The sequence below is a fragment of the Diabrotica virgifera genome, chromosome 6, assembly GCF_917563875.1.
Source record: "Diabrotica virgifera virgifera chromosome 6, PGI_DIABVI_V3a".
NCBI lineage: Eukaryota > Metazoa > Arthropoda > Insecta > Coleoptera > Chrysomelidae > Diabrotica > Diabrotica virgifera.
Genome location: NC_065448.1, coordinates 226,228,330 through 226,241,975, shown reverse-complemented (window position 1 = coordinate 226,241,975; position 13,646 = coordinate 226,228,330). Strand labels below are relative to the sequence as shown.

General features: G+C 32.8%; 1 protein-coding gene across 1 annotated transcript in view; it reads left to right on the top strand.

Annotated features, from left to right (window-relative positions):
* Positions 1 to 12,985, top strand: part of LOC126886310 (odorant receptor 46a-like) — a 41,405-nt gene extending 28,420 nt beyond the window's left edge. The window contains exons 4-6 of the mRNA XM_050653184.1: positions 1,106 to 1,210; positions 9,537 to 9,692; positions 12,876 to 12,985. Of these exons, the coding sequence (XP_050509141.1) occupies positions 1,106 to 1,210; positions 9,537 to 9,692; positions 12,876 to 12,923 (309 nt within the window). The 3' untranslated portion in view covers positions 12,924 to 12,985. The remainder of the gene's footprint in view (positions 1 to 1,105; positions 1,211 to 9,536; positions 9,693 to 12,875) is intronic.
* The last annotated feature ends 661 nt before the right edge of the window (positions 12,986 to 13,646 follow it).

Here is a 13,646-nt window from a genome sequence, read left to right as displayed (position 1 = left end):
AATTTATGAATGACTAAATGATGCTGTAGAACTGTTCAATACAAATTACACAAATATGGTATGTGATATAAAACAACTTTCCTTTTCACAAATAAATAATCTGACTAGCTTTTTTCTCTTTTTTACTTCTTCTCTTGGATTGTGTAGTCCTCGTTTCTCCCACACGTGCTCCTCGGATGCTGCGACGATCCTTCTCGTCCAAACTGCTTCAAAAACAAACAACAGCACTCGCTCGAAATCTCTCCTCAGTTTTCTCTCTGCTCGATATCTTATGCAAATTGATACCAACCGGCTACTCGTTCCAGACAGAAACAGGAATCTCTTCCGACACAAGGAGATTTAACTTCTCAACTCGATCAACGATTTCATTTCAACACGATTCTGCTTACACGGCCGCCAACTTCACCACTTTACACAGACTTCTTACTTTTCAAAAACTGGACTGCTCTCTCCAGATCTTCAGTACACAGTGAAACTCTTTTTCTCCTCAAACTCAGACTGAAACACTCTATTCTCCCTTCATCCGTCCCTCTTGCCAATCACAAACATCCTCTCTACACATTACATCCCTACTTTCATTTCTTAAGGACAAATTATTTGTGTATACAACTTTTCCGTTTCGTCAAATTCCAGGAGATACCAAAATTACTTTTGTGTTTCTACATGCTATAAAAATCCGATATTCTAAAACTCAACAATTGTGTTTACCGTCTTTCCTTCAAAGAAGCATTTATAAACCTCCTATTGTTCACTTCCAAAGTGAAGACATGCACTTTCTAATCCGACCATTTGTATACGTCCGTTTTGAACGATTATACTGAAATACCGAACGATATACTGAAATACGTGAAATACTGAACGATTTTCACTTTCCGCGAACCACTGCTTATAACTAAAGTATACTATTTACAATATTTGGCCATATACAGGGCGATGAAAATCTATGATCTCGTGGTCTTTGACATAAATTAATTTTCTAAATTTTTCCCATAAAAATTATATAACAGTACATAATAAATATACCCTTTATAAGGGATTATTTTATACAAAATTTTATAGGTAAATAAAAAACAAATACATGGTGTACTAACAGATTTTATTTTAGATGGAAGTAGAAATTCTTGCTCTGACATGTGGAGTGGGATTTGGATTTATTCTTCTGTGCAGATTAGGAATCTACTACTGGTATGCTAACGAAGTAATGACGAGGGTAAGTCTTTTGAGGTACAACGGTTTTCAAGGGCCTAGAAATACATAAATATTACGAATAATTATGGTCTGTTTTTAAACCAAGAGGAGTAATTTAAATTTACCGCGCCGTAATGCTTGTTTGTAATTGGTCCAACCACAGACAAGTTTACTCCACTGTTATAGTCGATTCGCTAAAATCAGACACAACTGTCTAGTGATTTTAGTAAGTAATTTTGCCAATTTTGGCAAAATTGGCAAAAAACAAAAATAAATACCTACTAAAATCACTAGAGTTTAGCGAACCGACATTATAATATTTTGACACTAATGACATTTATGAAATTTTGACACAACTGGCATTTCATAAGTTAATTAGGCAATCCAAACCACGTGATTTTTAATGACAGGACGTATGGCAGGCAATTAAGCGTTGCCAGAGTTGTTACAATTGTACCAATTTGATACAATTAACAACCAAACTTTTGATACTAAAGTCTACTAAAGTAAAAACCTAAAATTTTGTGACATAAAAAATTTGCTTCAAATAATATTAAACGACGTTTTTTTTAAGTTTTTGTACAAAATGGGTTGGTTTAGTACTTTGTGTCACTATTCCAGTCATTCCGGTGCATTTACAAAAATTTCTCTGGCAACACTGCACACAAGCGATTTTATTGGATATTTTATTTAAATTAAAATTTCAAATTTAAGATACAATGTGGTATTACTAGGTACCTAAAATAATAAAATATATATTACCCCGATGATTTTACCTAAAGTCTATTTTAGGGATGCTCAATATTATTTTTTATTAAACTTATAAAACATAAAATTTTTTAACCTAGCTTTCTTCAATCTTCCAAATTACTTAGTTAAAACTTTTTAACTACTTATTAAAGTTTATTGACGTAAGCAATATGTTTTACTATGTCACAGAAGTATTTAGCAATATTTACACGGACATAAAATACGAAAATTACTTTAAAATATTAAAATAACACTATACTATCATATGCCTTCAATGTATTGCATGCCAGCCGCCAGACATATTGGAATAGTTTGACAGATCGTTGGATTCCCTAATTAAGTTATATCGGCGATTTCTTATGTTTTCTGCGTTATTCATTTAATTTTTAGATTTTTAGTCTACTTTTATATAAAAAAAAACAGTTATTTTAGAACTCTTTAGCGACGTATTAGTATAATATAATATGTATGGATTACCGTCGAAGGCCGATATGATCAACCAAAAAAGAAGATGCATTTGGTGATTTTTCTAGTGACTTTCTTGGATGTGAATCTGTCTTTTTAGTTTACTCCTCTTGGTTTAAAAACAAACAATAGAAAGTAAAAACGTCAAAAAATTGTAGTAACTGTTATAAAGAGAACATATTTATGTTTTAAGAAGCGAGGGCGCACCTTCAAAAAGATGCATAAAAAATAAAAAAAAGTTTATTTTTGCCATATTTACCTTTATATTCAATCCAAAGACAAAGACAATTATTTGTCCTTTTATTCAATCTCATTTATGATTCAGATTTATGATTCAAATCCAAACCTAATAAGCGTCTGATAATCCTTATTAGTCATGCAGTAAAAGTCCTATTAAAAGTCGTACATAATCGTATCTATAGAAAGTGCGAAACAATCATCGGAGACGATCAGTTTGGATTCAGAGCCGGCATGGGAACGAGAGAATCCCTCTTCAGTTTACTAATTCTCGTCCAAAAATGCTACGACCAACAGAAAGATATATTTATATGCTTTATAGACTTCGAAAAAGCATTTGATAGAGTAAAACACGACCTACTATTAGAACGTTTGCAAGAAGTCAGTTTAGATGAAAAAGACATCAAATTACTAAAATATTTGTACTGGAACCAAAACGCGAGAGTTAGGATCGACTTCTTCTCATCCGCAGAGGTAGAAATTAGGAGGGGAGTTAGACAAGGATGTGTTCTGTCGCCTCTGCTGTTTAATCTTTACTCCGTGTTTCTATTTAAAGAGGCCCTGGAGGATCCAAAGGATGGAGTCAATGTGAATGGCGTAAATAGCAACAGAATCAGATCCGCCGATGATACGGTGTTGATTGCGGATTCCGACTTGGGTGTACAACGACTCATCGACAAGACCAACTCGATCTGTGAGCAATTTGGTATGAAAATAAACATTAAAAAACCAAAGTGATGTAAATTCGAAAAAAAAAACAAAATGTATCTCAACCTTGCAGAATAAATGGGCACATTTTAGAACAGATCAATAGATTTAAGTACCTGGGATGTTGGGTCGATAGTAGCCTAAATTATGATCTAGAAATAAGATAAAAAATAGAACAGGCCAGAAAATCTTTCGAAAAAATCAAAAAACTGCTTTGTGATTCTCAAATAAAACTCGAAATTCGACTAACACGTTAATCAAAATATTACATCTGGTCGACCCTTCTCTATGCCGTTGAGACATGGACCTTTAAAACATCAACCGTAAATAAATTGGAGGCTTTTGAAATGTGTATCTACCGGAGAATGCTCAAAATTTCATGGACAGCGCATACCTCAAACGAAGAAGTTCTGCATAGAATAGGCAAGGAAAGAGAACTTTTCAACACAGTGAAAGTTAGAAAAACATCATAGGCCACATACTGAGAAATAATCAGTAACAATATGCTCAATTCATAGTGAAGGGAAAGATCGAGGCAAAGCGAGGACTAGGAAGGAAAAGACTATCGTGTTTCAGAAACATCTGACAATCAACAGGACAAGAGTTTGCAATTGTAGTAGCCAACCTCCTTTGAGAAGAGGGCACTTTAAGAAGAAGAAAGAATCTAATACACTTGGTTTGGATCAGTAGTCTTTTATCGAGGCGTTAGTTACTTGTAGGCTATTGATTATGTATTTTAAAAAGGAACTACAACGTTAACGGGGTTTTATTGTTTAATATAGTCAATGGACCTCTAAAAATGAAAAAACCGCGGAGTGCTACCATTTAAAGAGGTTTGAGAAAAGGGTGAATTAGTCCCTAGGCACAGGGCGAATTAGCGTGAGTTCTATACACTTTTGGTACAAACACGTCTACAAGAAAATTGTTACAGGTTAAATTTACTATTAAAATATCACATTTCAAAGTGAAAAATATTTTTTTTTGCAAAAATATATTCAAAATAAAAGCAAGAAAACCACACGAAAGATAGCAGTTTTGTTTTTTGCCCCATAACTTTTTCCCATGAGGATATAGGTATAGGCATTGCTTTATATTAAAAAACTTCCATCCTTTCTCTTTGAAATGGTGTTTGGAAGAAGTCTCTATAATTTACAGTTTTCAAAATATGATTTTTCAAACTTCGCTACTCACAGCAATTTTGACCCATTTTCCTTGTTCTTTCGCAAACATTGTTCTGTAACTTTTTTCTACGCAGCTTTAGGTACATGCAATGGTACATTTAGTAGGAAAAAAAGCCAATTACCTTTATAATGGTCTATTGCAGAAGGCTGTTTGACTATTTTTAAGCAATATATGGTTTTTGAAAATTGTATACTTTTAACTATTTTTGATATATTTTTCGATTATTTTTGAATTTCTCATTATAAGTTTTTTTATTGTATATTTAGATACATTGTGCAATAAACAAGAAAGCCTATTTTCTTTACTTTAAAATGGTGTATTGTAAAAAACTCTAGGGCTATTTTTAAACAAGATATCCGTTCTCAAAATGTGACATATACAAAAAAAAATTATTGTTTGTAAAATGCTCTTATCTGCATAATCTAAAACCTGAGATGCAATCATCAGATATAAAATTTTATTAATAGTATACGAGATATGTTAAAAAATATGAATTTCGCTCAAGAGTGAAGTACCTTTATATTTCACAACATCGAAAAGTGTTATTAAGAAAAGTTATTTGGAATTAAAAATTATGTTATAATATGCAACTATATTCTTCTAATTGAAAAAAAAATTAAAATTTTTTAAATTTTTCTTAAATTACGGATACCCTTGGATATCCTACGGATATCTTGTTTAAAAATAGTCCTAGAATTGTTTGCAATACACCATTTTAAAATAAAATAAATAGTCGCACAACCTTATACAATAGACTATTTTAAAGGTAATTAACTTTTATTTCTACTAAATGTACCATTACATATACCTAGAAATGCGTAGAAAAAAGTTACAGAACAATCTTTGCGAAAAAATGGGGAAAACGGCCCTAAAAATGCTGTGAGCGGCGACATTACCTATAACGGTATCCCTGAAGAAAAAAGTTATGGGCCAAAAAACAAAATTGCTTTCTTTGGTGTTTTTGTCTTGCTTTTCTTTTAAATATATTTTTGTAAAAAAAATACTTTTGACTCTAAAATGTGATATTTCGATAGTAACTGGAACAATTTTCCTGTAGTCGTGTTTGTACCGAAATTGCATAGAACTCACCCTAGTTCACCCTGAGCCTAGGGACTAACTCACCCCTTTCTCAAAAACGCACCTATTTAAATGGTAGCACTCCGCGGTTTTTTCAAATATAGAGGGCCATTGACCATATGAGACAATAAAATCCCGTTAACGTTGTAGTTCCTTTAAGCTCTCTTATTTTGAACATAATCAGCATATTGGTTTTTTATGCATCTTTTTGAGGGTGCGCCGTTCGCCTATAGTGAGGCGTTTGTAAAAGATGAAGATTTTTTTCCACTAAGTTTTAAGGCTCAGTTACACGACGCTAGTAACTCGTACTGATAAGAGAAGGCTTCCTTGTCTAACCTAGCTGTATGCAACCCGTCATTACATTCCGAATCCGAAAATTGTTCTTGGAAAATAAAATCCTGGACACGTCCTGGATAAGCTAATCCCGAACTTACTCTGAATACGTTCAGTTTTAGTGTACTCGTATGATTTACTATAACATTTACAATTAACATTTATAATAACATTTACAAGTAACGATTTACAATAACCGCCACGCTACTAGACACACGGGAACATTGAGCGAATACAGTCCTGGACCTCGATTTTGACCCTTCTTTATCGATCATTCGCTATCTGTACACTAAACAGATACGAAGCGAATACGTTCGATAACGAAGAGAAGGGTCAAAAATCTAGGTCCTGGACCGTTCACTTGCTGGACTGTTTAATTTTATGTCTAGTAGCGTGTAGAACGTCAGAAAATGTATAGAAACCGAATATTAACATATAAAGTTGACAGCTAATAAAACAGCTCTATTTGACGTTTATAGTTGTCATTGTATTAAAGTTGTAAAAGTTTTGAAGTATTCTTATATTACGCCAGTCAATCGGAGCAAGAAGAGGATATTACCTCCGAATTCTATCCTACTGCATGGATTTTAATGAAATTTTAATGAATAGCCTCTACTTATCTCCTAATTCAAAGTCTACCCTATGCCGATGTGTGCTTTTATCTTGGGGGTGGTTCCCAGCCCTTCTGAGGGGTGGCAAATTTTTTGATTAAAATTACCACGGAATTCACTAGAGAACCTAATCCTAAGCTAAAACTCTTCTATAATTTTTTTTTGAAAACTCAATACTTTTTGAGTTATTCGTGGTTGAAAATTGGCCATTTTCATTGAAACATAATACCTTTTCGAACAGTTTTTTGCGAATACCTTAAAAATTATGCATCTAACTAAAAAAACTATATTAAACATTTTTATCTACTCTATGTCATATTATGTATAAGTTTTTAGTTTATGAAAACTGTCATTATAGATAGCAGTGAGTGAAGGATTTAAAGTGTGCGTGAAGTAACAATGTATTTTAAATGGGACTCACTTTTTCGCACTGTTTTTAACTTTCGCGTTGTCATGGTGATAATCCTTAACTTTCGCGTTGTCATGGTGATGACAATATGAGCGATGAATTACAACAAAAGTTTTGACAGTTTTGTGGTTTGAAAGTAGTTAGAATTTTTAAATGTCAAAGTTCTAAAAATTGTAGAATAGAAATGAATTCCAGTGACGAAGAGTTACAGTTTTTTTATTTGTTTATCGTAGATAAAATATTGTGTGAAACTGTGCGTGAAGTACTTTTTGCGAACTTACGCTATTTATAGCACTCGCTCCGTTGTCGCTCGTGCTCTAAAAATCGCGTGCGTTCGCAAAAAGCATACTTCACGAACTGTTTCATAAATAACTATTGTATGCTATAAAAAAACAAAGAGACACTTGCCTTCACAAATCTTCTAATTATAATACAACAAGAGATATGGTAGGTGAAAATAGTTTGTTTTTTGGTACATTCTTAAATTGGTGTATTCAACTTGAAATAACAGAGAAACGGTCGATTTTAGGTGTATAATGCTACTAGTATCTTTTGCAGTGCTTGCAATGGCCTTTAAAATGAGCTATATTAAAGGTCCATTACATTAAAACTAAGCGAGATATGCTGCAAAAAAAATTGTTAACTAATGTATTTTAAGAAAAAATTGTTAATTAAAAAAAAAGATCAAATTATAGAGCGCATTTTTAAATTTTCTTAAAAATCTTCCTTTTTCTCCATGTAACTTGAAAATGATAAGAGATACAGTAATGAAAAATAAAAAAAAATTATCTGAAAAAGCCCTACATTTTTGTGTGGTATCTTTTTGTGTGGTAAAAAGGAAGGTTTTTAAGAAAATTTAAAAATGCGCTCTCTAATTTGATCTTATTTTTTTCAAAAACCATTCATTTTAATTCAGTCCAACTTTTTGAACATAGAAATAACACTATAGTAAAAAGTATTGTAAAATTAAAACGATGTATTTAAATTCTGATGGATGAGGGGTTACATATACTTCTCATTTTTTCTTAAAATAAAATAGTCATCAACTTTTTTGCAGAATATCTCGCTTAGTTTGAATGTAATCGACATTTAGTATCGCTCTTTCTAAGCAGGTCTAGGTCTTTTCAACCACTACAAAAGTTATTAGTAACATTATACACCTAAAATCGACAGTTTCTCTGTTATTTCAAGTTATATACACCGATTTGAGCATCCAGCAAAAAAACAAACTCTTCTTACCTACCATATCCCTTTTTGTATTTTAACTATAAGATTTATGAAGAAACGAATCTCTTTGTTTTTTATAACCTACAGAAATATTTTTTATAGTTTTTTTGTTAGATGCATAGTTTTTAAGGTGTTCGAATAACTCAAAAAGTATCAAGTTGTCAAAAGATAATTATAAAACATTTTTTCCTTAAAATTGGGTTCTCTAGCCTCTTCCGTAGCTATTTTAACCAAAACATTTTTCACCCCGAGAAGAGGTGGGAACCACCCCCAAGATAAAAGCGCACATCGGCATAGGGTAGACTTTGTTTCTTGAGCTATTCCCTACTTACTGTGAAAATATCAAGTAAATCGATGTAGTAGGATGGAATTCGGAGCCAAATACCCTCATTGACTGCCCTATATTATTGGTGTTTGAATAAAGTTATTTAAAGCAGAATAACAATACTATTAATAACTGTATTTTTTGTATAGAAAACAATTATTTTGAATAGTTTCTTGACCGTAACATGACAGACATGAAAGTCAAATCTTTGAAGGGACCTGATTAGTCCGTAAGCGTAGCAATTAGGTAGGTACCTACCCATGTGTCAAGTAGTGCGGCGCTTACTGTATACTTATATATACAGGGTATTTGGTAGGTCGATGGAAATTTTTTAAGGGATAATAGGGGACACCATTTGCAACATTTTTTGCTAATAATGTATCGCTCAAACTGTTAAGGTTTCCGAAATAAAGTTAAATTTGTCAATATTCGACAACCGTCTATTTCACGTTTAAAAATTATCTAGGCGTACTACCTCCCTGTTTTACGAATGGAATAAAAATGTAAACCTACAACACTGACTCTTCGCATACAATTTCCATCAGCTATCGTCATTCTCCGAACGCATAACAAACAAAAACCAATTTACCTGCTATGCTAACAAACAATCTACCTGCTATGAAGTGGTTTATTTTGGTTTATAAACATGGTTATTGTATGCGTATGAAAGGTGCGTTTTACTGTTTTGACATCCGAATTGTGTTTGGAGTTTGGAGTTGCATTAACAACGAAGGGTTTTTGCAATCTGAGCAAGTAATACGTAAGGCATTTTGTATGTCAGGGAAGTATCTCGCTTAGATAATTATTTTTAAAAATAAAATGGACGAGCAGCCTTATGTTCGAATATTGACAAATTTAACTTTATTTCGGAAACCTTAACAGTTTGAGCGATACATTATTGGTAAAAAATGTTGCAAATGGCGTCCCCTATTATCCCTTAAAAAATTTCCATCGACCTAATAAAACTCCCTGTATAGGTACTTATAGCGTCGTGTAACTGAGCCTTTATTATCATTATTTTTAGAGCCTTGACTTAGCAACTGCACTATACACAGTACGATGGTACGAAAAATCACCAAGAACAAAGTCACTAATGAATATTTTCATGCTTAAATGTAATCAAATAACAGGGCTGCAGATAGGAACATTAACAGTGATGTCTTGGGACATATTTATTGGAGTAAGTTTTCAAATCATTTTAAATTAAAAAAAAATAATAATGTAAGTGTAGTACTTTGTACGCATGTAAGAAGTTATACTTCTATTTTATGATTTCAACGAAATAATTATATATGAAACAGTTTATCGTCGTCCTAATCTGTAAACTGCGTAACTCCATAATTATCTGAAAATGAGTTATTACTGCCATCGGTTTCAAAAAGTCCCTACTTATCCTTTAAACAAATACGCACGTGCATATTTTTACCAGCTGAGTAAATAGCAACGTCGGCGTCGTCGTATACAGCGTATCTCCCTTGCCGCAAAATTTAGTACGAAAAATACGTAACTCCCTAGTTTGTCATACCACACCACTGACGGGTCTAGGACGTTTCATCGCCTCCAGTTCATAGCTGCCAGTTCATCGCCGGCAGTTCATCGCCGCCAGTTCATCGCCGGCCGATTCATCGCCATCCGATTCATTGCCGGCCGATTCATCGCCAGTTAATTAGTCGCTAACTGATTTATTTCCGAATTTCCGACCAATTTTCTGCAGTTACATTTATTATTTATTTTTAATATTGATTAGGAATTCTAGGAAATGACCTAACCTAACGTAACCTGATACTACATAAATTTGAACATATATATTTCTACAAAGGTCATTTAACACTACAAATTTAATATTATTCTTTAATATCAAATTTAGGGGAAGTAGCAATAGAACAGTAAATTAATATAATAATATTTTTTATCTTTTTAATTGTCATAAGTTTTGAACTGAATTTAACGTCGTGCCGCGTCATCTCCCATAATACAAAATCAACTGACTAACTGGCGATGAAACGGACGGCGATGAAACGGACGGCGATGAAACGGATGGCGATGAAACGGACGGCTATGAAACGGACGGCAATGAAATGGACTGGCGATGAACTGGCGGCAATATACCGGCGGCGATGAACAGGCGGCGATGAACCGGCGGCGATGAAACGTACTATTCCGCGACTGACCTATCACTGTCGTTATTTACCGTTATTTTGAAATATTTTCAGTAGTAATTGCACAAGAGCTCTAAAATTATCGAATTTTTCCCGAGTGACACTTTGACAGTTTTAATTTCACGACCCGAAGGGGAGTGAAATTATGTCAAAGTGTCACGAGGGCAAAAATTCGATAATAATTTTAGAGATCGAGTGCAATTTGTTGCGATTATTTCATGGATAAAACTGTTCAAAACCAAAATTTTATTGTAATTTATTTATGTAAGTACAATAATAATAATAATATATTATGGCATTCTTGCCGGGGAGATCCTTTCGGATTGTTCCAGCGCCATTTACATCTTTAACCCTGTCTCAAGTAACTAGTGTCGATGTACACTAGCCCAGGAGGACCGACGGCTTAACCTCTCCTAGGCACTGTGAGACGGCTCGTATCATTTTTAGAAGTTAAAAATTGTTTGTCTTTTATTTCGTGAATAAAACTGTTCAAAACCAAAATTTTATTGTAATTTATTTATGTAAGTACAAATTAGTAAATTTAAACACACAGTTGTTATAAATATTTGACGGTTGAAAGTCATCACTTTTATAACCTTTAAAACATTAATTGTGATTAATGTCACTGAATGTATTTTTTCGTAGCAACAAAGGGCATCTGACGTAATATACTTGACGACGGGATATTATCAAAAATTATCAGTTTAATTTTTATTTCTCCAGCTTTCTATTGATCAGAATCTCCTATGAATGAAATAATCAAGAAAATTACTTTTACAAATGTTAGTGATATGTGTATCTATAAAATACATATTTCCGTTTTACTATCCTATCTTTTAAAATGGGAGATACGTAGTAATCGGATTAGTCATATTTAGAGAGATAATTTTTTGAGTCTGCTGTAAAATTTGGGTAATGGAGTTACGCAGTTTACAGATTAGGTCGTCGTTATTTGTATTTTATAAAAATATTAAACTAATTTTAATACTTACTACTTTTCAAAAAAATTTCTTAAAATAATATCTACCAAAAATTTAAAAAAAAAGTCGGGCAAGGCAACAACTTGAGGTGTTCCCAAGCGTTTACCCATCCAAACCCAAACCATAACCGCGCATGATTATAACATCAGATCCAATAAGATGTAAATCGGAGCTGGAAGGTCAGATAATTGAACAAGTGATGGAGTTTAAATACCTAGGCATCACACTATATAGCTACAGGCTCAAAACTGAATTGGAAGATCAAATGAATAGAGCATCCAGAGCTGCAGGTTGCCTGAGTGACACAATATGGATAAATAAAAATATCGGAAAAAATGAAAGGCAAAATTTACAAAACAGTCATCAGACCAATAATGACATACGCGGCAGAAACACGACCCGACACAAAGAGGACAAAAAGATTGCTCGAAACAGCGGAGATGAAAACCCTTCGAAAAATCGATGGTAAGAGTCTATGAGACAGAGCTAGAAGTACATATTATATACGACGGAGATGCAAGGTGGCTAACATAATAACTGGGTAAGAAACAGAAGAATAGAATGGAATGAACACATAAGCCGAATGACAACAAATAGGGTAGTCAGGACAGCGAAAGATGGTTTCCCAATAGGAAGACGATCAGTGGGAAGACCACGAAAACGATGGAACGACAACTTACTAGAGGCACATTGAAAAAACAGACAGAGTCATGTCTATACAAAAAGAAGAAGAAGAGAAGAAGAAGAGAAGAAGAAGTCTAACATCAAATGGGAATTTAAATGATTCAAAGAGAGAAAAAATATTTTCGGAATCCCCACTTCATAAATCTTTAAGGCAGAGGTTTATAGATAATAAAGTAGGTATAATTTGGCCAGGCGTACAAAAATATATAGTTCCTCTAATCTAAATAGTATTTATGAATGACACATTTGTCAAAGCTCTTTTCAATAGACACTAAAGTAATAGTGTTTATGAATGACAGTTTTGTGTACTTTAAAAATGTGATTTCGATAAACTTTAAGTACAATTTACGCCGTTATTAATTAAAGTTCAGAGATGGCGCAATATTATGAAATGATTGTAATTTAGAGACCAATCTATTCGTCTAAATTTTATTTCATATGAGTGACATTATATTTTTGGTAAAATATGTGCGGTGAACTTCAGCTACTATTTCCAATGTCAAATACATTGTGGAATAATATATTATCTTTTTTTTGCAGATTCTCAAATCAGCCTACTCGTTCATGACGTTTGTAACACAAACATAAATACAATGTGTGTTTCTAGGTATTAAGAAAATAGTAAATCCAGGTAGAAAATTTTCACTGCTTTTAATGTCATTAGACACATAGGTGATAATAAAGTATTATAAATAATATTATTTATTATATTAGTAATATAAACAATATAATTGATTTATTTATCTGCATACCTCTTCCATATTACATTTTTGGTATCCTTCATGTTTTAAATACATACCAACTACATTAGAAATAGAGATATACAGGGTGTCCCGAAAAGATTGGTCATAAATTATACCACAGATTCTGGGGTCAATAATAGGTTGATTTAACCTAACTTACCTTAGTACAAATGTGCACTTAAGAAAAGTTACAGCCCTTTGAAGTTACAAAATGAAAATCAATTTTTTTCCATATATCGAAAACTATTAGTGATTTTTTATTGAAAATGGACATGTGGCATTCTTATGGCGGAAACATCTTAAAAAAAATTATAGTGAAATTTGTGCACTCCATAAAACTTTTATGAAGGGTTTGTTCCCTTTAACGCCCCCAAACTTTTCTGTACGTTACAATTAAATTATTATTGTTAAACACAATGTTTTTAAAACTTTTTTGCCTCTTAGTACTTTCTCGAAAAGCCAGTTTTTATCGAGATATTTTGAATATTTGACAAATCCATTACATATTTTTGTATATGGTTAAGTACGAATATAGAGACCTGGTAATAATATGAAAATTTATTTATAA